General features: G+C 34.5%; 1 protein-coding gene and 1 non-coding gene across 18 annotated transcripts in view; both read right to left on the bottom strand.

The window, feature by feature from the left end:
• TIA1 (TIA1 cytotoxic granule associated RNA binding protein) overlaps positions 1-22,258 on the bottom strand; it is a 32,673-nt gene extending 10,415 nt beyond the window's left edge. For 3 of the 17 annotated variants that reach the window (XR_005055863.2, XR_001851441.3, XM_017648880.3), the window contains exons 1-11: positions 21,966-22,237; positions 14,454-14,550; positions 11,618-11,716; positions 11,047-11,101; positions 10,846-10,878; positions 9,546-9,633; positions 6,328-6,403; positions 1,688-1,796; positions 1,208-1,303; positions 1,010-1,094; positions 519-642 (exon numbers count right to left, since the gene is read on the bottom strand). Coding sequence is in view for 11 of the 17 variants with exons in the window: in XM_017648880.3 (XP_017504369.1) it covers positions 519-642; positions 1,010-1,094; positions 1,208-1,303; positions 1,688-1,796; positions 6,328-6,403; positions 9,546-9,633; positions 10,846-10,878; positions 11,047-11,101; positions 11,618-11,716; positions 14,454-14,550; positions 21,966-21,991 (888 nt within the window). In the remaining 6 variants the exon portion in view is untranslated. The other 14 variants (XM_036998015.2, XM_017648877.3, XM_017648876.3 and 11 more) reach the window with 14 other exon arrangements.
• Positions 22,259-22,546: 288 nt separating this feature from the next.
• On the bottom strand, positions 22,547-22,617 carry TRNAG-CCC (transfer RNA glycine (anticodon CCC)). The gene has a single exon. It is a non-coding gene; the product is annotated as a tRNA-Gly (tRNA).
• Between the last annotated feature and the right edge of the window lie 1,526 nt (positions 22,618-24,143).

Raw genomic sequence — 24,143 nt, 5'->3', positions numbered from 1 at the left:
GTAGTTATTCCTGTACTAGTTTACTAAAGAAACATTATAGGATTTTCTCACTCCTATCTTGGCATTCCATTTACAATTCCCTCATAGAAATCTTTGTGGGCTCAAGTTTGAACAACTAAGGTTGCCTGGAAAAACAAAAGCAGCAAAATATGAAAGAAAATGCTAAGACCCTAAATAGTTACAGCTTTTGTTTCAATTTAGTCAGGCATGCTTGTGAGTTCTCCGAATAGTATGTGAATAAACATACCAAGTACTAAGAAAAAACTTACTACCCTGTTAGGTTTGTTGGAGCACTTTAAAATCCACTGTGTGAGCATGAGTCAACTGAGGCAGTCACATTCATCATGTCACCACTGCAATCCAAGAACCACCACTCTGAAACTGTAATATACGTAGGAAGAGCCCTTACATACTACATTTTAGCTAGAAGCTTATTAACAAGGATTATCAATAATTTCATTTTAAAATAGCCTATTATTAGCCCAGCAATTACTCTGCAAAATTAAGAACCCTCTCACCTGCTGTACGGGATTTATCATATCAAGAGTTTCTTTGCCCCAGTAGCATTTCACCACATGACCTTCAATGGTAGTTCCATTAACAGAAACAATTGCATGTGCTGCACTTTCATGAGAATTGAACCTATTGAAAATATTAAGAAACACTAATATAAATTGTTTAAAATATTTATGAATAAATCTATTTAAAAAAATCAAGCCAACCCTGAGGTAAAACAGGCAGTTCATATAAAAGAATCAATAAAATGGCATATTTTCTTTGCTTCCCCTCCCCCAAAGATCTTACAGTTCAAGTACTTTTAATAAAGGTGTTTTATTGTCTTTTGTTGGAAGGAGGGAGCTATTAAAAAACAATGGCAAATGTGCTAAGTATTAGAGAAATTTCATTTCTTTAAAACCAGAGTAAATGTTTAAGAAAACCACTAAGTTAAATGTATGGAAAGGATTTCGGAGAAAACATTAAAAAAAAACCCAAAAAAAACCACACCTACCGAACAAACGAATATCCTTTATCTGGAAAGACTCGAATTTCCATTATTTGTCCAAATGGTGAAAAGGTCTGACGCATTACTTGTTCTGTTAGACAAAAAACAAGAGCCACACTTGAGTTATATTAAAATCTACAAATATTAGCCTTTTCAGTTTAAAAAAAATAATCTTAAAATGACACGTAAGTAAAGATCTCATACCTGTTAGCCCAGAAGTGACACCTCCACAGTATACAGTACAGTTGCTTGGACTAGACTGATTTACAACCTCATCATATGATAGCTGTTTGGTGTTTGCTGGGAAGAGAAAGTTTAATAATTTTTAATTCATTAAATAAAATGTTAAGAGAAAACCAGCATTAACTATACTAATGTAATAGTATAATTTACCTTAATCAAAATGCTTATATAATACATATTATACTTGATTTGAGGATTAAACCTCCCCCAAGAATGTCTAATAAATTACTCAGTATACTCTATTTAGGAGACTTGACATTAGATATTATCATTTATTATTTATAATTACAAAAATGAAAACTAAGTACATTTTTGAATAGTAGTCTTGATTTGCTCCTCATCTATTTCTGCAATAAGTCTCCGGGAACAGCTCTAACATTTAAAATCTAGTGTATTTTCCTCCAAAATTCCACATTTCCTTTTCTTCTCCAATACACCTACACTCATATGTACTCTTTGGAGCTGGAGGCTTTCGGGTTGCCCAGTTAGTTCTGATTTGTCTTCCACCAAGCCACTGGCCACCCATCTGTTGAATGGCGTTTTCGGCATCCTGTTCCATACAACATTAAAAATGACAAAGAAGCCACTATTAGTTGATGTTAAACAAGTGTTAGCAGTAGAGAAAACGCATAACTCCTTCTCACAAATGTTTTTTGAATGAAAATGTTTTATGAAATAAACAGTGTATGGTAATTTTCCTAAAAGGCAATGGTGCTTTTAAATTACCTTTCTTTTATTTGGATATCAGACTTTGGGAACATTCATCCCCTGAAAAAGTCCAGAGTCCCCAAATCCTTATGAGATAGCTATTAAAAGGCTTAACAAGTTGGACTATTATGGATGAAAATCTTACCTTATACAATCCAACAAACTTGTTAATGATAGTATTTGTTTTTTTACTCATCCAACAACTAAATATTGAACAGCTATCATGTCCTGGGCAGCAGGGTAAGGGCTACGGATACACTGGTGAATGAGGCAGACATAGTTTCTGCTGCCATGGAGCTTACATTCTTTTGGGGGGATAAGTAAACCAATTGCAAATTTTGGTAGATGCCATGACAGAAACAAAAAGCTAACAAAACACACTTTAGACATTATGATTAGGGGAGGTCTCTCTGAGAGAGAGGAATAGGAATTAATCAAATCAAAACACCAGGGAAGAAAACCTGGTAGAGGGAAAGCATTGCCAAGTCTGTTAATACTGAAAAGAGATTGGTATGCTTCTCAAAGAAGCATGTGACAGATGACTAGTTTCAGTGGAATCTAGTGAGCAAAATAAGAGTGACAGAGGAAAAAAAATGAAAGATTCCAAGTGTAAGATTGTCATCTGATTTATGTTTTAAGGAGGCCATTCTCAGCGCTAGGAGAATGGCTTAAGGAGATGGGTAGTAAAAGTAAAAACATACTTTATGAGACTAATGCAATATCCAGATTTTAAAACATGCTGGTGGCCAGGACTGCTGCAGTGGCAGTGGATATAATCTAAAGGAAGAGTCAGCAGAATTGTGGGAGGGGGTATGCACAGTAAGTAAAAAGGCAGGAAGAAGGTAACTCCTAGGCTTCTGTTTGGGCAGTCGGGACGATAGTGCATTTACAGAAACGAGGTGTCTGGGAGGGAGGAGGGGAACAGGTCTGAATAAGAAATAGAGCCCCATGCAAGATACATTAAGTTTGACACGTCTGCAAGACATCTAAATGATGAACCATTTGTTATTAAATTGGAGCACAAAGACGTAAACAACTGGAGATACAAAATTTGGAGTCATGAACAGACTAAAGAGATAAAAGAAAGCATCCTGTAAGAAGTGAAACTGAAGGAACAAAACAGTAGCAGACTCACAGACCCCAAGAAAGGGCTAATGGTTGTCAAAGGGGAGGGGTGGGGGATAATGGGTGGGGAGTGAAGAAGAAGGGTATTGAAGGGCATTATGATCAGCACATGTGGTGTGTGGGTCATGGGAAGACAGTGTAACACAAAGAAGACAAGTAGTGACTCTGTGGCATCTTACTATGCTGATGGACAGTGACTACAATGGGGTGGGTGGGGGGACTTGATAATATGGGTGAATGTAGTAACCACAATGTTGATCATGTGAAACCTTCGTAAGAGTATCTATCAATGATACCTTAATAAAAAATAAAATAAAAAAGTAAGCATTCTAGCAAAGAGCCCTGAAAAACAGGAAAATCTGACAACTGGGTAAAGGAAAAATTGCTAGCTGAGATGACTAAGGAGTACCCAATGATAAAGGAACCCACAAAAGTTTTCTGTCACAGAACCAAGGAAGCAGAAATCAAGAGGTAAACTTGAAAAGAGTAGTACTGGTAGACTGAGAACGCAGGCCAACTTAAGAGCAGACTGAAGAGGAAATGTTTTGCTATGTCAAATGTGGGCTTACCCTAGCACCAAAGAACAGGAAAATGTAAGGTTAAAAACTAATTTTAAGACATATAAAAAAGAAATGAATATTCTTTTGTTTTTTGATAGGCATACTTTTTTTTATTACATTTCACATTATTGCACTTCACAGATACTGTGAAATGCATATTCTTAAAAAGAAACAAACATTGTTTACTGCACTAACCAGACTGAACTCCATGAGATGTTTAACTGCTGATAATGGGTTTAATTTTGTCCTTTAATTTGATATTTAGTCCTAACACCCCACTTCCCCATCCCTAATGTGACTATGACATTATTTGGAAATAGGGTCTTTGCAGATGTATTACTTAAGACATATCATACTAGATTAGAGTGGGTCCTAAATCTAAAATCCTTGTAAGAGGAGAAGCCAATGTGGACACACAAAGAGGAAAGAGGGCCATGTGAAGATAAGCAGATTTTGGAGTAATGAAGCTGCAAGTCAAGAACACCAAGGATTGCTAGCAACCACAAGAAACAAAGAAGAAGGAACAAAGGATTCTTCCACAGAGCTTTCAGGGGGAACATGGCCATGATGACACCTTGATTTGGCCTTTCACCCACTAGAACTTTGAGAGAATAAATTTTTGTTGCTTTAAGCCATTTAGCTTATGGTACTTTGATACAGGAGCTGTAGAAAACAAAAACAGCTACTAACAAAGGCAAAAAAACTTTTTAGGGTGTGTATGAATGTTAAGGTTGTGTATGGAAGACAAGCAGAAGCATATGCAAACAACTCTTTTGAGAAGTTTGATTCTGAATTACAGCAGAGAAATGGGGATAAGCAGGGAAAGGCTAAACCTTATACTTGGTGGATGGGACAAACACACGGCAGAGCTTTTACTTTTTCACCTCCCAATATGCTTTACTATTTCCAACCTTTCATACATGGGTTTTTGCTGACATCTTAGGGTTACCCACTCTCTTTACAAGATTTTCTAATTTCTTAGAAGATATTTTCACTTCATGTGAGGAAGATGATAGTCATACTGCATAACACATTGAAACAGTCTGATTGCAAGATACAATGTTACTGTGTGAACAGCTACTCCATACAACTACAGTACATTCTACATTCTCTTGCTTGAACTTGCAAGCCATGTAAATATTTTTAGGGCAGACTTTTTTTTTTGATATTTTAATGTATTTTAAACTACAATAAAGATTCTGTTGCCTTAAAACAAAACAAAAGTCACTCACACAGAAATTAAGGTCATGACTAGAATATATACTTATATCTAGAGTCCTAACCTCAGTCTGGCATTTCATAATCAGGACTTATCAGGGAGCTGACCAGGAAGTTATCTTGGGAGAGACTTAAAATTTTGGGCAAAAAATGGTTGCAAGCTCTTTTGGCTGGATTGTAAGAGTTCATAACTAAGGAATAACCAGACATTGGTCTCAATATAAGTAGACAGGAATGAGAAAAAAACAAAACAGTTTGACATTATTTGGCACACTGCACACAGATGTATTTTTAAAAAACCCAGAAGGAACTAGTATAATAACTGATGTTCATAAATCTAATGTGAAGTCATCAAGAAATGATAAAGTATTTCAAATATTCCACTTACTAAATTAAGAAAAGCCTTTCTAAAATACATTCTAATACTATCAGAAGCTTTTAATGGCTTACTCTAAGGCACTCTTACACAGAAAATATGGTGTTTCTGTACTTTTCATTGGCAAATAATAGTCATAACATAGAGGCAATACAGTAGGATTCAACAGAAATGAAACCTTAGTGTGTACTAAGATTAGTATGTCCAAGATTAGTGCATGGGCCACCATTCACCCCTATAATTTTGGAAGTGTGAATATCTCTGCATTTAACTGTTTCGAACCTTGAATTATACACTAAAAAAGTTAAAATTATTTATTTGAATTTGTAACATATTTATAATGTTCAAACTTCAAATAATACAATACAGTGAGAGGCTTCCTGTTCTGTCCCTTATTTGCCTAACTCTTATTATCTATCCCCAAACAGGAAACCCTGCATGAGAAACACACACACACCACACACACAAATATATGCTCCCTTCCTTTGCACATGATGCGCACAGTATTACATTGTGTGGAGGACACAACGAAGATTTTGTCCAGCTGTCACACTAAACTTGAGCCTTCCCCTCTTTATATACCGTATTCTCACCTCTCATTTGACAAACTATATTATCTTTCCTTTACTCTGCAAAAATCAGAAATTTCAAGTCCGTACAAATTGGTGTTCAGTAAATATTTGCTGAATTGAAAGAAATGATGAGAAATATTCAAATACATTAATATACAATTTAAAAAAGTCTCCATCCACTGGAACAATTTATTTGCTACTTTTAAATTATCATGGGAATATAAACAGGGAGATAATGAACTAAATACATATATGAGACTTTCAATTCCTATCTTTCACTGATAATTTAAACACCTCTACTTCCTATATTCTGAAAACATTTTAACAGTACTTTGCATGCACATACCAGTCATTAAATAAAAGTTGAATAAACGACCAAACAGCAAAAAGAAAATATCCTCTAGTGAGGGTATTAATTATCAGTGAAACAAACAAACAGCAGATGAAAGAAAAGATTAACTGAAACAGTATTTTCATTTCTTACTCTTAAAGTACTGCACATGCACTTTTTATTGAGCTCACCCATTTGTTGAAAAAGGAGACAAAGCCATATCCCTTAGATTTTCCTGTCGCCATGTCTTTTACCACTCGGGCATCTCTGAAATCAGAAATAACCAGAAGTTTAGGTTTGCAAACTCCACTCTGGATATCAAGTGAGAATTTCACACACAATTCATTTTCATGTTTCATCTTCATTAAAATGAACCTTTAATGCGAATTTACCTTTTTAGTCTATAAAATTTATCATGTATTAGCAAATGAGGCTTAATTCTATAAACATGCAAATCAATAACATCTTAAATATATACACTGTACACAAACTGCCTCACTTCATACGGTTTTTAAACTTTTAAATATTAAGCATGGTGAAAGCAGCTATTCACATGAAATTACTTAACTACTTGTAGGCACATTAGATGAACAGCTTTCTTTAACCATGCAATTTATAATTTGCTATTTGACACTATATGCTACCTGAACATTAAGAAATTAAAATAGAAAACTGGAAACTAAAAGAATGAAAAAGTTGTATATTCCCTAAATTAAATTATTTTATTTTCTCAGATCAATCCATACCCCCCTTTTGGACTACGGGTAAATTTTGAGAACTTGATGTTTTCAGAAATGCTAAATCATTGAAGAAGAATACTAGATACACACTTTAGTTTTAAACGATATAAGAAAAGATTTTATACTGAATTTTAAAATAGTAGTCATATAAGATTGATTGGAAACTACAAGATATTAAAGCAAAATTTTAAAAAGTCAGAAAGTAAAAAAGCACGCCAACATTTATCCACTGTGAACGGTAGCTTGTAGTTAGCCAGGGCAATTCTGTCCATTCTTCAGAGACACTCTGCAAAATAACCAGAGCCCTATTATTTGAGATTGAGTAAAAAACCCAGCCATGATAGCTAAAACTCCATACCTCAAAAAATTGGACTCAAATTGTGCTTCACAGGCAATCTGCTTTAAAGTTAGCCAGGTATGTCACAATGCTTGTTCTCTCAGGACACATGAACAAAACAGGCACTTTACAACAAAAACCCAAGTCAGAAAGCCATGCAATATAATTTTATATTAAAGTATACATAAGCATATTTGATCAATGGAGGAGTGATTTATTAAGTGTTTAGGGTCAAAATGACAAAGAGGTGGTGAAAAGGTTAAACTAATTCAAGTCACTTCTTAAAATATAAAAGTACTTATTAAATTATTTATATGGTACACATGCATTTATTTTGGTAGCAGGTTCACTTTTAAACCAAGTTTGTTAGACTACCCTAAACTCAAGGAACAGAGTTTAAATTGAATCAGTTAGGATACATGTACTGTATTTTTTTATACTAAATATTTTAGTAGGCTAACATTCACTACACAGCTTTTATAAATCAAGCACTGTTGGAGGATCTCTAACAGAATATCTCACTATCATGAGACTCTTTCACTATATAGTTATTAGCTTATCTCCTTTAACAACAACAAAAAAAATCGGGAAATAATGCTACCAACTGAAGATGGTTGTTTTAAATTTAGGAACACTAACTCCTTGGTAGACTGAAGCTTAGATATTATACATCATCTCAACTGAAAATTATAAAACTTAAAGGCCTTACCAAGAGAAAATAATGTATACATCAATAATCATGGCTGACCATATGAAAATCTAGACTATAATTATGATACCAACACATTTAACAAAAAGAAATTATTGATCCATGATTAAAAAGTCATGAAATCACTAAAATTTGAATGTCATTTAACTAATCGATTGTTAAACAATATCTATTCTCAAACTGAAATCCCCATGTTAACAGAAAAGCTACTTCAATCAAAATCCAACCTTATTTAATCAATAGCTATTTAATATGTTAAAATGTTGGAAAATTTTTTTCTTCTTAGAATTAAATTTCAGGAAATGTTAGCCTTGAAATAATATATCACTTATTTCTGAAAGGATTCTCTACAAAACAGCAAAGATCTAGATCAGGGTTCTTGAATTCTTTCATGGTTCCAGTGACTACTCTGAAAATTGTATAAAACTTAAAAAGATACTCCACACCAAAATGAAAACAAACACAAAATTTTACATAGAAATTTATACAATTTATGAGAGGCCAAAGATTAAGACCTGACAGTCAATATATTTGAAAGCAAGCTAATCATCATTAACACCCTGTAACAGATTTTTAAAAAAATCAAGAAGTTGGAACTTCACTGATTTTCCTAATCATTTCTCACAAAGGAAAATGTCTCCTAACAGAAGAGTCCATTTACAAACCCTAATCTTGCAACCACCTTTAAAGTTGGCCCCTTACTTATGGGCCATTCCTTGGCCACTATGCATTTTCAAGCTACAGACCAATGAACTACAACTTCTCAAAGACTCCCAAAATTCATCACCCACACTACTGGCATTTACTTTCCTGTCTCCTCACACTGTATCTCTGTTGTTGGTCTGTTCAAACCAAACCAAAGCTAATGCTTTCCTATTTACTATTCTTCCAGCTGAAGCAATAATAATTAAGTAACAAGAAATCCTAAAAAATTTGTTTTCTAAATTCAACAGTTACTTCTAAGAAAGTGCTATAATCAACTTATTGATATTATCAGATATATTCTTACTCTAATATGGCATGCTTTTCAAAAATTAAAGTTCTCTTAATGATGAATACTACCTTGAGGGAGCTTTTTACAAAGGGCCTAAACTGTAATTAACAAATGCAAACAAGACAGTGCTTCAGAAGATTACTTAATGGCATTATTATTGTTGTTAATAGTAACAACAAAAGGGTAAATACCTGGGAATTAATATTTAATAACTGCTATTTAGGTTGAACTGTTAAGGTTTCTTTTTGTTAAAATATATTAACACAAAATGCATGGTATCATAGAAATGCCCAAAAGGTCTAAATTCCTTAGTCACAGCACAAGCTTACTAAAGATTATGACCAAGCTAGCAAGACACTTACGTAAGAAAATATATGTACAGTATTTGCCTCTTAAAAGCTAATGCTAATTGAAAAAGGATTTTAAGATAACTGAAGACCAAAGATTTAATTATCAATGAGAAAACAATCTTTGGCTGTTAACTGCCTGAATAGTGCCTAAACAATGTAATAATGTATCATATTCCAGTGTTAAATTTAATGTCCAAAATTCACAATAGATTTTCAAAGTACTTCTATATAAAAGTGTTCCTAATTAAAAGCATTTTAACTTTATCTTCTGTTACTTACGATATTCTTCCAAATGGTGCAAAAGCAGCTTTTATATCTTCAGTTGTAATTTCTGGACTGAGATCACCAACAAAGACATGGAAATGATCTTATAAGGGGAAGGAAGGGGAAGTGAAAAGAAAAACAAAATTTTAGAATTTAAAAAATACTAAAATCTATTCATTAAAGTATTCTTAAAATAACTTACAGATTACAGTAAAGTATAACACTATCCTATTATCTATACAAATCCTATCAATTTTAAACATAATGAATCAAGGTGACAATAAGCAAAGATTCTCCTAAAGACTGATATTATCTAACTGGAAACTGACACTTATAGTTCTACTTACAACCAATTATTATACTGGTCTAAGAAAACATATAGCAAGTTTTGAAAAACTATTAATGACTTAATTACCATTCTAATAGTATTTACATTTATTTAGTTTACCACTATATTAGAACCCTACAAATTAAATTAAAATAGTGGTATTGAGTTATATAGACTAGATTTGCCTCAGTTAAGACAATTTACTGAAGCTAGCTATATGATATACTTGGTTTAACCATATTTTGTGAAGAACAATCAAAGAAATACCTTGCATTGCAACAGTTTGATGTTAAAGTATTTGACAGTTTTCTCAAAAGCCAACAGTTTTGGTTGCCCAGACATTACACCATTCAGTTTATGTGAATCCATGTGCAAGTGAACTAAGACTGAAGGCAATAGAATGAAAACAGTAATCCCTTCACTTTATATCAGAGCCATTAAAAAAGCATTGGAGAGAAATAACGATCCCATATGTGAAGTTTTTTAAAAAAGACAATGCTCAAAAAAAGAAACACTTAAAAAAATATAAAATAGTTGGATCAACACTTTCAAATGGACATACTTATCAATTTTGACAAGGTATATTTGGAAAGAAAAGTTACCCCTATCTGGCAGGCCTTAAGCAATGTATTTGGTTGCCATTTGGGAAACACAGTTTCAGGAGCAACTCAAGCAATCAGAAGATCTAGGTACGAAGCACAGATTGTGACCTCAAGGAAGCAGGGTATCTTGCCCTTTAGTTGGTGAAAATATTTCTAAGGCATCAGCTGCTACCAAGGGGGTCAGAGAGCTTGAAACAGCACCAAAGTAGTGGACAAGCCACACTTGGCAAACACTGGGAAGAAGGGGAAAAATACTGCCAGAGAGACAAACAGAAATAATGACTTCCTCCCTCCCCCCTCCCCCCAATATCAAACAAAAAACTTCAGGTGGTTAGTGAATACCCTTTCAAGAGATTTCATTTTATGTTTAAGAAGATACAATTACCTTGTGAACGCTGTGTGCTGACAACGGTACTACCTGATGACAAAGATTAGATTTGTTCTTAAATTTATTAACACAAACACATTCAATCATATCTTAGGATAACGATCAAAACATTACTGCAAACGTATGATGTTTATGTTTTAAAATAAAACTACTGTGTATATTAAAAACAAACGTTCAAAAAGCATAATATATACTTACTGCTTGTATCTTTCTTTTGACTGCTGGGTGTTGTTGCCCAATTCACTTTGACTTCCTAAAAAAATTTTTCTACATTTACACTCCATAAAAATAAAGCTCAAAATAAGAAAAAATTTTCATCTATGAACACATAGGGAGGTACATATTTGAGACAAAACATTCAGGAAGATACCAGTTCTGGTCAAAGTTTTAATATTTATCTTTTAACCTACATTTAAGCAAACAATATAGATGAATCCTTATCTTACATACTTCTGTTAATATTCAACTAACCTTTCTTATCTAAAGTACCAATATAGTTTTTCTCTTTTATTCTTCCCCATTAGGATCCAAAGTTCCTAGATGTTTCAGCCAAGCTTGAATAATTCAGCAAATATTTCAATTCATTGCAAGGCACCATGAATACTAATATAAACACACCTTCTAAAAGCTTCACCTCATTTAAAAAAATACTAAGTGTGATCTTCTGTTGAAGTGAATATAAATCTTCTAAAAAGGAAGCAAAACTGTATGCAACTTAAAATTTTCCAGTCCAAGTCACCTGTCACCTTCTTTAATTATGACAGCTTACCTTACCCATTATCTTCCGCCCATTCATAGCAGCTAGTGCTGCAGCTGCATGACGATGCTCATAAAACTCCACAAAACAATATGGATCATTTCCAGCTGTCTGTTGAAGAAACAAAAAAAGCCATTTTTAAGTTTTATACTTATTACTTCAAATTATCTAAAGCTTTATACATCTCAGTTATCAGCCATGGAGAATAAAGGGTCCATTCCACAAGTAAATCTTCAGATAAGGAAGTAAACACTTAAGAACAACTATTTTTATAGAAAGCTATCTTCTCTTCTTCAGCAAGCTATACTATACTGCTATACATAATCTTTTATTAATGATTTAGTGTCCCAAATATGGATGGATATGTACCTATATGTATAGACTCCCCATCATAGGTCATTTCTAGCTAGAGGCTTTAAGTTTGACTAGATCCCTGTGTTCAACTCTTAATGTTGGCTGGCTTTCAATTTTTTCCTGTTCCGTTATGTTACTTTTTATTGCTATAATTGTAAATATATCCTTGCCACTTCTAACTTACTGAGTAGCAGAAAATCTCAGCCAATCTTCTTAAACCTGTTTCTAAAATATAAGTAGGCTCTGAAAACTGAAGAGGTTCTTTGGAAAGTAAAGCTTTAGAATAGGTTTTAGAATATGGACTTCCTGACGTCAATCTTTTGCCTGCTTAGGAATCTTTTAACAATTCTCTCCTCTTTTCTATTGTTGTTCCAAGTAGTTGAGGTTTGAGAATTAATGAAGTCTGAATGCTGTACTGTAAATTAAAGCAAAAAAGAACACCCAATATTTTATATCTATCAGTACAAAATACTAAGTGATTTTATAGTCCATTTAAAATTCTTTCCATAATTTCCAAAGCAGAATTGTTCAAATTCAAAAGACTAGAATGATAGTGAGTAAACAAATATACAATTTTGTTTCAAGCAAATGGTTTTAAAAAGTCACTGGCAGTGATTTTTAAGAATTTTAGAACAAGGAGGCAACCACAAAACTGATGATATTGAGACTATGCATTATTTTATTTAACAAACAGAATATAACTTGGTGGGAATTCTACTACAAAGATGAATCTTGATAGGCATCAGAATGTGGTTAGAAAAAGTAGCTTATTTTAAGAGTAGAGCTGTCAAATGAAAAAGGATATTCATTTTACTTCATTAACTTGTACCCAGAAAAAACTACTTTTTAGATAAAAAGAATCTAAGTATACACATTATCAGCCTTTATACTTCAGGTCAAATAAAATTCATAAATATGAAGATCAGTCTAATAATGTGAATAGACTGGAATTTAGACTTGAGTTTTTTCAATAGGTCGGGCAGTCATTAATGTTTCGCCTAGTGATCTTTACCAAATATCTAGAATGACCCAGACAATGGAAAGGATTTATATTCAGATACATCCCTCTGAGTTTGCATCCTTGCTTTGCCTCATTTCTGCATGTATTAAACGGGAAAAAAATCTGCTTTGTTTCTATCGAGCACTTCTGATAATGTATCAGTATTAAAATAAGAGACTGCAAGCATTCCATAAATGCTATTACAGGGATAAGGAAGGAAAACCAGATCAAAGAGATTGTTTTTAAATTTTCCACCATTTTCCCATCTTTCCCTCTTATCTTTCTCTATGGGTACAGAGATCTTTTCTTCTTTATCCAAAGGTACATAGATATTAAATGTGGGCAGAAAACACTTAAGAGTGTAAGAATAAAATCATTTGTTGAATTCATCTGTTATTATAATTAAACCTTGAACAATGCAGGGGTTAGGGGCACTGAACCCCAATGCAGCCAAAAATCCAAGTGTAACTTTTGACTCCTCCCAAACTTAAACTAACAGTGTACTACTGGCCAGAAGGCTTACCAATAACATAAAGTCAATTAACACATATTTATACATTGTATGTATTATATACTATATTCTTACAATAAAGTACACTAGAGAAAGAAAATGTTATGAAGAAAATTGTATGGGAGAGAATATATTTACAATACTGTATTGTATTCACTGAAAAAGTCTGCATAGAAGTGGCTCACACAATTCAAACCTGTGTTTCAAGGGTCAGCTGTATACAGAGATGACCCTGCTGCATTAGGAGAAATGTTTGACACTTTAAATCTAAAACAAACCAAAGCCAAATGGCTAAACAATTACTTTACAAAATACCAAGCAAAAGAGTTAAACTGGAATACAATAGAAAAGAAAGTAGCTACATATATACACATAGATGATTTTCTTTCCTGGGTACAAAAAACCCCGAAAGCTTAAAGGAAAGACCATAGGATAAAGGATTTCTCATTAGCACTTTTTTCTCCATTAAAAATATTTTATTTTATTTTTTATACATATTATGATTCAATGTTAACACCAACTGGATGAATGAATGTTTTTTCTATACTTTTAAGGTCTGATGGATGGGAACTGCTACAATGGGGAAAGAACCTGAATCATGAACTTCAAAAATGAAGTTAAAAGTACTTTCAGAGTACTGAATGTCTACTAGTTTTGACCTAATTTTCCAATCTAATTGTAATAACTGAATTCCCATATTAGCCAACTGACCAACATCACATAATATAAACAGTTGTGATGCTTTAGTTTACCTTAAAAACAAGAGCCTACACATAGCTCTCACCTGCTCTTGCCATGAGTAGTACTGTTCTCTCCTTCGTTTAGTAAAAACAAACTCAGGGGCCAAACTGTTTCATTACAAATTCACTAAAATCCCTATGAATTTAGACTGTATGAACTAATTTAAGAGTTTCTTGAAGTAATGGATTTAAATAATGCATTACAAAAAAAAGAAGAAAGTTAACTAAGTAAAATACCCTTACATCCATAATCATTTTGCAGTTTTTACAAGGTCCAATCTGGCTAAAAAGCTGGAGAATTAGAGCTTCTGTCACATCTCTGGAAAGGTTACCAACGTATCTGAAACACAAAGAAAAACAATTTACCATTCTAAATTTGCTTCTTTTACATCAGTTTCTAAAGTTGATTACTGAAATTAATTTTGGGAACAGTCAGATATTTGCCTTAAACTACACTACTTGGGAATAGCTTATGAAAGTTTGCCAAAGCTTCAAAATCTCTTTCAAGACAGATTAATATTAACTTGCAAATACATATGACACTGCTAGTAGCGGAGAAGCATGTGTCTGTGTGATTAGTCAAGGTTTTACAAATTAAGCATGTTATTTGTTTCTAAGTTTCTAGGTTTACCTTAGGGAGATACGCTTTAAAATACTTCATGAATCATTAGAAATCAGTCCTGGGAAGCTTTGTAATTATTTCTACTTATACAGTATTACTGAGAACATTAAAACTTCCACAATTTTTAATTCATGATTCCCATAACACTATCCAGTTTAGGTAAATTCTGGTTTGCACAAGAAACACATTTTAAAAAAATCAAGGATAAATCATTTATCAGTTGTTGTACATGCTCACAAAGAAATGGGAAATCTTTCAATGAGTATCACTTATCAGTGGAAGTGGAGAGGGAGTAGAAAGATTCCAGGACACATGTAAGTTGGTGACTAACAAACTTAGTGTGAATAGTGTATTACAAGACCACATGATTGGGATGATCTTTATTTAAAGGGCTTATAAATATTCAAAATAGGTTTTTAAGTAAGATTATCTCTAGACATGTTAGGTCAGAGGTTTATCACTTCTGAAATCAGAGAATGTAGACTCCTAATAACCAAAGAGTTTCTCACTCTTCTGCCAAGAATCCATCAGAGAACATGTCAGGTATGAACTTTCTCCCAGAAAAATAAACATCTATACATTCCAGAAAGTGTGGATTCAACTCCTTTCTTCCATTTTACCTGTTCAACAAACATACATTGAGTGCTTACTACAAAGGTACTGGAACAAAGTAAAATGACAAAGGGAGAAATGCTGAGTCTTAAGGAACAATAAACAGTATTTAAAGACCAGGTAGAACAATACTCTGAAAAAGCAAAAGCAACATCTATCCAACAGCAATTTTTCCAGTACTGGAGATTACACAGGTGCTTTTTCTGAGTCAGTAATTAAGGGGAAAGAATTAGGTATCTGTATCTTGCCTTTTGAGTAGAAACTCCAGCATAGTGTAATCTAATAGCTCTAGCTTATCAGGGAAAAGCTCTTTCTCACAGAAAAAATACTAGTCAGTCTATGTAGAAGGGTAGTATTAAATGAACAGTATAAGCCCTATTGAAAAAACTGACTCAGTCAAGAATTAATGGATGCAAAGCGATTAGGTGCAAGACTGGTGTGAAAATGGGTATTTGCTGGGTGCCAAAGTCATCACATAAGATTACTTAACAACTGCAAAGGAAAGCCCTACCTTAAAAGTGAGAGCTTTGGCTGTTTTATCATTTGGACCCACTGGTCAAATTTTAAATAACTTTATATAGATGGATAATGAGATATGTGTACAATATTAATTATTCAAATACCTATGAAGATTCAAATCAAAAGGGTTGAACTTGAATCTAGTCAAGATTAAATTTAGATCTAAGTTTATAGGATATTGGGCATATAAAACAACTACACACATTCAGATGTGGGATACCATTTAAGACAATTTGTTTGATCTCTTCAAAAAATTATCCAAAAAAAAGTACAGAAAGGGAGGGCTGCTTTTGATTAAAAGGGACTTAAAAAGATACTAACAACCAAATACAATGAGTAATCTTCAACTAGATCCTGGATTGGCGGGGAGGAAATACCTTTTTCTTATAGAACTCTTAATGTAGAAGGAATAAGAAATTACCTTTCAGTGCTAATTACTGCTGGCAAGATCCATCCATGGACCTTTTATAGTTGGTGAAAGTTTAAGGAGAAATAGGATATGTATAGAGCCTCAAAGTACCTCCTCTAAAATATTATTTATTGGCTTAACCAATAAATTGGTTGTTTTAACATATGTCCACATGAAATGGAGCTTAATTTTCCTCTCCTTGAGTGTGGGCTAGACTTAGTAACTCAATTCTATAGAGTATGTTGAGGAAAAGTAGTAGTCACTGTACTAGACTTAGAAAAATGGTATCTCTCAAAAGTGCCATGGTCATGAAATACATACATCTCCTCACATGCGGAAGGAATAGTAAGGAGACACAATGACTAAATACAATATGGTATCTTGGCTTGATCCTGGAACAGAAAAAGGATATTAGTAGAAAAACTAGGGAGGGTGGAATAAAATTTGTAGTTAGTAGTACTGTATGTTAACTTCTTACCATGGTTATGTAAGATGCTAACATTAGGGAAGCTGCTGTTAGTATGCTGTGCTATCTCTGCAACTCTTGTGTCTATTCTCACCTCACTATTGTGCCTATAAAAAATTCTCAGGATTGCATTCTAAATGAAAAAAAAATCTGAAACTTAATTCTAACATCTGCTTTGTTAAAGCTAGATAATTAAGTGACAAGTGGACAGTGTTTAGTGAATCTGATTCATCATTTACTCTTTGAACAATCTGAGAAATATTTTCTGATATTACCTAGTTTGGAGAGGTAATTAAAAAAAAGCTACTTTAAAGAGCAGTAGGATTTGTACTGCACTGTCTTTACATTTGTTACTGAATGTGGCCTGTATACTGTAAGCTCAAGGAACCTCCAACAATTAACCTACACAAATGCTCTTCAGATGAAGTTTCACAACTTGCTCTCAACCTTCTATCCCATTTCAACAAACATGTACCGAATACAACATTTTCATAATCAAAGAACTTAAATGACAAAATCTCCTTTTCTTCTTTGTACAAATAAAAACCCATTACATTAGTTTTTTGTTTTTTTACCAATAAGTTAATGACCAGGGTCTACCTTGAGTTTTTAGAAACAACTTAATGTTATTATTTTCCATATCTCTTTGCAAAGTAAATACTAGTTTGAGACAGAAGCCTAAATCTGAAATCTGCAGACCCTTCTTATACTCAAGATACTTTCAATTAAAAAATAAACAAGTTTTATAATTCTATAAATTAAAAACTCTGATTTTAATTCATTCTCATTTACATATATTCTCCAGTTGTTCCACACTTTCATCACATACTGTTTTTGAAGTCAAAGGATTCATGGATTTACATGTGTAGTAGATTATTATTATTTTTTTGCTGCCAAACACCTTCCTTAACTATTTTTAGAGAGATCCTCACCATGGCAGAGCCTGACTCATCTACAGAAGATGAATAGGCTAGATATGGTTTCGCACTCTTCCTTGCATGTGATTTTAGGCTATCTTAAGTAGAGATACCAGCCCTGAACACAGAAGACAAAGACAGGGCTTAGAGAAGCAGAGATCGAAGAGAATCCATTTTGGTGGCAAATAGCAGGAGAATCCCATGTCCAGTGAACCTAGAAGTTGTGGTATCCACTCCTCAGTGAATGTAGTAGTAGTAGTCTTTCTGGCATAGTCTATGGCTTGATTAGGACTGGAGGCTTGTTGTCTATCTTTCCTGAATGTTTTCTAAGCCACAACCTTCCCACAAATTCTTGGAGTGTCCAGTATCTTTTTAATAAATTCCTTTTATGTTTAAATGTTATGATAATTGCATTCGAGGAAATCTTGACACAAAAATTACAACTGGAGCAGTTGCAAGCCAAGGCTCTCCATCATTTCTATTGAACTACTACACAAAAATATAATTTGCTTACATTTATATAGTTTTTATTTTTCAAAATGCTTTTTTTGCAGTAACATTAAACTATCCCCTTTTAGCTGTTCAGGGACTTCTTGTTAACAGCATGGATTGAAGCATCCCATGTTGATATTTACTGTATCACCTCTGAGATCATGTACCAATCTTATGCAGAACTGTAAAGTAAAGATAGGAGTAGAAGAGAATTAAATGTTAAGGCAAACAGTATTCCTTGGGCAACTGGAGAAACACAAACATGAACTGTATATCAGCTAACAATATCGTATTAATGTAGTCTCCTTAATATAAAAATTGTATTGTGGCTATGTAAGAGAATACCCTTGTTCTTAGGAAATACAGGGTGCAGTACTTAGGCCTAAAGTATCATGATGTCTTCTCAAATGGTTCAGCAAAAAAAAGGTATATATAAATAAGGCAAATTTGGCTATCAGCAATTGGTAAATCCACATGAAAGGTACCTAAGTCTTCAATGTACTGTTTTCGTTACTTTTCTGTAGTTTTTAATTTTTCAAAATAAAAAGCTAACCAAGAAGATTCAATGGAAAAAGTCATCAGTCCTACTAGTGGAAACCTGACAGTTCTGCCAAGGATAGGATTTTATATCATCTTAATACATTATTTTTAAAGCTGATAACTACTGACAAATAGTTATAAAATTAAAATAAAAAACATTTGAAGTATTTTTATTAGTATAGCTCTGGAATATTTAATCTACAAAAAAATTTACAAAGCAGGCTCCTGTACTGGGTTTCTTTTGAGTGATAATCATTGTGAAAAAGTCCAGAATTTTCTATCAGGCTTCTGTGAAAACAATGAATAGGTTTTGTAATAGTAGAGATTTTTATTCACACTGTGTTTCTACTGACTAGAACCCTGCCTGGGACATTGTAAATGCTCTCTTTATATTTGTTGAAGAGATGGCGGTACCACTGCCGAATTACTTTTGAAAATTTGCTAAGATATTATGCCATTTCACCTGAGTTACTCTAGTTCAGGGGGAAAAGGATGTCTTTCACTAATTATGAAATTATGTAGAATACTAAATGCTTGGATATATACTACACACCAGGATCATAACCTATTATTCAACAACTGTCCACTGTCCACAAAGGACAGTCTGTTGCATGATAGCTGAAACCTCTTATTAGCTAGCACCTTCTTCATTTGGAGTCAGACCATATGCACACAAACCAGCTTGAACAAATGTATCTAATACTATGCCTGGAGACATCCTCAGACACGCACGCTTTCAAGACCTTTGTTTCTATTCATGGGCTGTAACAAACTAATATTTTAGATGACTGATAGTACACATTTGTAAATAAATCTACATACTGTTTTATTCTTACATCCCACATTCAATCTACTGGTAATTTCTACTGCTGTATTTTCAAAACATATCCCAAATCAGACCACTCCATATAGTGTTTCCAAAGTATTGCTGATAAGAAATTGAATACTGGCAATCTCTAACTTAAGGCGAAGCTTTAAACTCATTTGTGACAAATGAAGGCATTTCCTCTGAGCCACTTAGGTACATAGAAAGGTGACACTGAGATTCAGACTATACTTTACCCTCAAGAATGAGTATAATCTTGATTCACTGCTTGGAATACCAGTTTTTAAAACAAATTTATTAATCATCACTAGACACTATGCGAAAAAGAACCTATTAAAGGCTGACTTTCCAAGTCATGAAAACCTTTTATATTAAAAGTAAAAACACTGCTGGAAAATTTAAGGATTAGCACCTACTCATATTTATCAAGACTTGTCTCATTGGAAAAATGGGAATCTGGTTCAGGGAGGAAGAAGCAAAGGAGAAAGTAATCACAAATGTTACAGCATGGACTACTGTGGGGAGGAGATTCTTGGATGGCGTGATCTAATGAAGGACACAAAGCAAAATTAGTTGAAAGCGTATAAATTAAGAGTTGAGGACAGAATTGCACAATGATGGACAAAAAGAAGTTATCACCTTGGCTGAGTTAAACTCTAAGCTTTGTTTTTCCTCAGCTGCAAAATGGACCCATTTACCGCATAGTTCTGATGAGGATTAAATAAGTACATAAAACACTTAACACAGAACCTAGCAAATCATAAGCATTCAGTGTTTGTTTAATAAAACTTCATTATTTCTCCTGCAATGGTTCGTCCCCTGTCCCCAAACTAGTACTTACTATCTGCTTTTGTAGACTAGCCTGAGAAAGCTAGTTGTCTTAATTGATATTCCTAAATCAATGTACTAAAAAGGTTAAATTGCCATATATTTCTGGCAAGTTTCTGAAATTAGAAATTTTGAAATATTAAGAATCTTAAATTTAAAGACATTATAAAAAAACGAACAGTGTTTAATTCAATATGCTGCTGGTATACTAGCGAACAAGGAGGGGGGGAAATGGTTTCTATTAACTATGAAGCTAATAGTTTTTTAGGAAGTATTCATCTACAGATATAATCTTTTAAAAACAAAGGTCATGCACTAATCGCTTCATCCTATTAAAAAGATACTTAATGTAATCAGAGAAACTAGCAAAAAGTTTACTAATCTTAAGAAAACAAGTGTGATTATATTTCTTATACAGATTGTAAAACTAACTTGTTTGGTGGTGAAAAAATAACTGATTACATTGTATTTCAGAACAACTGCAAAATCTAGATTTGCAAAAAGAAACCTAAAATTGTATTTTTAACGCCTGGAGTTCTCAAAATACCAATATTCTTAGAAACAAAAAGCTAAGTGAAAAACTCATCGGACCTTTTCTTCTTTTTGAGAAATGCAACAAAGGCAGACCACCTCATTCGATACTTTCAGCAACAGAATGCTGGGGAGGAAGCTACACGACAAAGGAAATAACACAAGCTGAGATCATTTAACCACTATCACTAAAAATTCCAAGTGCTTATGTTAAGGTGTTTATATCAACCGTTGCTTCATAAAAACTGCCCTTTTGTTCAACACGTCAATCACAAAAGCAAGTAATGATAAAAATGTTTTAAATCCACTTCCTCTCTCAGTTGATACACACTGGCGAGTGAGATTTCCATTTTTAAAAAGCAAGTTTCAAAATCCTTAGGGTGTCCAATTTTAGGCTTTTTGGTCCGGGGAGTGCTTTTTTTTCTGCTGCAAAGTAGGAGGTGGTTAAAGAAAAATGTTTGCCTTTTTTCCAGTTGGCAACTAAGAGAATAAAGTTTGCCTTACTGAGAATGAGTACAAGCATCCTCAAGAGAAAAATTCCTATCAACAAGAAAACTAGAGGAAGTTTCAGCAGGAAATCAGGGTAAACGGAGACGGCTGTAAAGATCAAAAGAGGTTAATCGAAGGGGGGTCGGAGGGACAGGAAACACGAGAAGGAAAGTGTGGGACAAAAAGGTAAGCCGAGTTCTAAAAAAAGGTTTGAATGAAAAAATGTTTTCTCCAGGCCTAAGACTCACACAGGGCCCGTGGCGAGGCCAAGGGCCACGCTGTGGTGTAGTTGAGGTGAAAGGATTTTAGAGGGTTGAGCCCCGTCTTCCTCCACCTTGTCCTGTCACGGCCCGGGTCTCAGTCCCTAAGCATTTGGTGTGCGCCAAAAGGAACCACGATATCTCGGCGTCCACGGAGAACAATAGGCTGGGGAGCGGCGCCGGGCCGAGGCCTCCCTCCGGGACGACCACCATCCCGCCTCCCTCAACGCTGCCCCAGACTCACAGAGTCTTAGGCATCTCGTCCTCCATGGCTGCTGTAGTCGCGGCGGCGCCTCCAGGTCCAGCTCTCTACCCTTCCCTACTTCCCAGATCTTTTGAGCTGCTATGACTGCGAAATAGCGGGGTTTCTCGGCTGACTAGAGGCTACTCCGCCTCCTTGTACGGCGGCAATTACACTAAACCACCCGGCTCAGCGTGAACAATGAAGCCACAATACAAGATGGCGGCGAGCTGAGAGTTTAGGAACACCCAGCGAAGTGACTCCGGCTGCGCACGCGCAGAATGATCTTGGCTCTTTCAACCTTCCGGCCGCCCGGCTACACCTCAATCCGTAGGTTCACTTGTTGCGCAGCCGCTCTTCCACGCCAGGCTAGGGATGTTTCAGACTGCGCAGGCGTAAAGGTCAACTGTTTCAGGATGTGAGTCAACTTTTTTTTCCAGCTCCAGATTCCAATGTTTCAACACTGAATTCTGAAATGGGAATTTTCATGGAAATTAAGCTTCTAAGTATTTCCTGAGGAAGAAAGATTGCTGACAACTTCTTCAAGTCATCTCATTTTATTGGTGACGAGAACTAAAAGCATCTGCGCCGCCCGGGAATCGAACCCGGGTCGCAAGAATGGGAATCTTGCATGATACCACTACACCAGCGGCGCTGTTGGTACTTACTTGAATTGAAATATTTTAGGACTAAATGCACGCAAACATTCGTTCCTCAGGACTATGATTTGTTTAATTATTTAAAAATAAGTTTTTGAGAGCGTATAATATGCTACTTTTTATTGACACGTATTTGCTACTTTATATTGACATGATGTATCTTTTCTCATTCCAATACAGTTGAATGTTTCTACTTCTGTAAAGAAAAATCGTAATTTAAAAAATTTACTTAAAAACATGAGTTTCATTAAAAAGAATTTGTCTTGGTGTTAATCAACTTTTTGAGAGCCAGGGAAATATTTCCAGATACTGTCGAATTTTTCTTTATGTTTGCATTTCCTTGTTGAACTCAATGTACATTTGAAAATATTTGAGAAAATAATTATTAAATGCTTATAATAATAATAATAAATAGCTATTAAATTCCATCAGAGGAATCCTAATGCCAGAAGAGTCAGAAATTATATTTCTTGGAGAGGCCTTCTTGGAGAGGGGCAGAAAAATTGGAGCTCTGAAATGTAATTCAATGTACTCTTTATGCATTTTGCATTACATCTTTTAAGTTATGCGAAATACTTCTTAAATGTAGGAGAATGTGCACATCCAAAAATGTTATGTCCTCTTCAGTAGCTTGTTTAGGCTGTGGGACTTCTGGATTTCCATTTTTGGAGTTGTGTAGAATCAGCGGCACATTCTTCTAATTTTTTTCAAAGCTATCAAATATTAGTCTTTTGAAGAGGAGTAACACAGATGTTAATACCAGATAGCATTTTTTAACAGCATTTTGAGATATAATTCACGTAATACACAATGCACTCACATAAAGTGTATGAGGCAGTGGTTTTTAATGGATTCACAAAAATGTAGCCATCACTATAATCAATTTTAGGACATTTTCATTATCCTAAAAAAGAAACCCTTACCAATTAGCAGTCGCTCCCTATTCACCATTCCACCCCACTCCCCAACCCACTAACCCATCAATTAGGCTCCTACACTCCCACAGAGAATGGAAGATGGGGTCTCTCTTGTCATGGGTTGGCTGGGAGAAACAGTAAAATCTGTGGCAGCCTTGAGTTTCTTCAGTTACTTTAAGGGGAGTTAGGCTCATCCCAAGGTTGTAGCTTTGAGCTGTTAGAAATTAGGTAGGGGGTAGGTTCAAGTCTTTAGAGGCCAGAGGTTGAGGCCTAGTCCAGAAGAGTGTTCAGAGAAGCCTGACTGTTTGTTTGGTTAAGAAGAGAATCTTAGTGTTCAGCTTCCCAGGGGGACTGCGTTTTTGAGGAACACTCCTTTGAATAAGTGTTTGTTATATTATCTTGTTATTTACCTTATTATTACTCTTGTATATGTGGTGATGATGCTGGGGTTGTTTGCAGAGTCGAAGGATGAACTTAGCAAACAGTCAAGGTAGGAGAGCTAGGGAGACTTTTATTGAGAGATACAGTGAGAGGACAGTTAGAGCTCCTGGCTCACGCCAGGAGGGGACAAGAGAGTCTGTAGTGGTGTGTTGTAGTAGTCCCTG

The sequence above is a fragment of the Manis javanica genome, chromosome 1, assembly GCF_040802235.1.
Source record: "Manis javanica isolate MJ-LG chromosome 1, MJ_LKY, whole genome shotgun sequence".
NCBI classification, from domain to species: Eukaryota; Metazoa; Chordata; class Mammalia; order Pholidota; family Manidae; genus Manis; species Manis javanica.
This window is presented reverse-complemented; position numbering and strand designations above follow the sequence as displayed.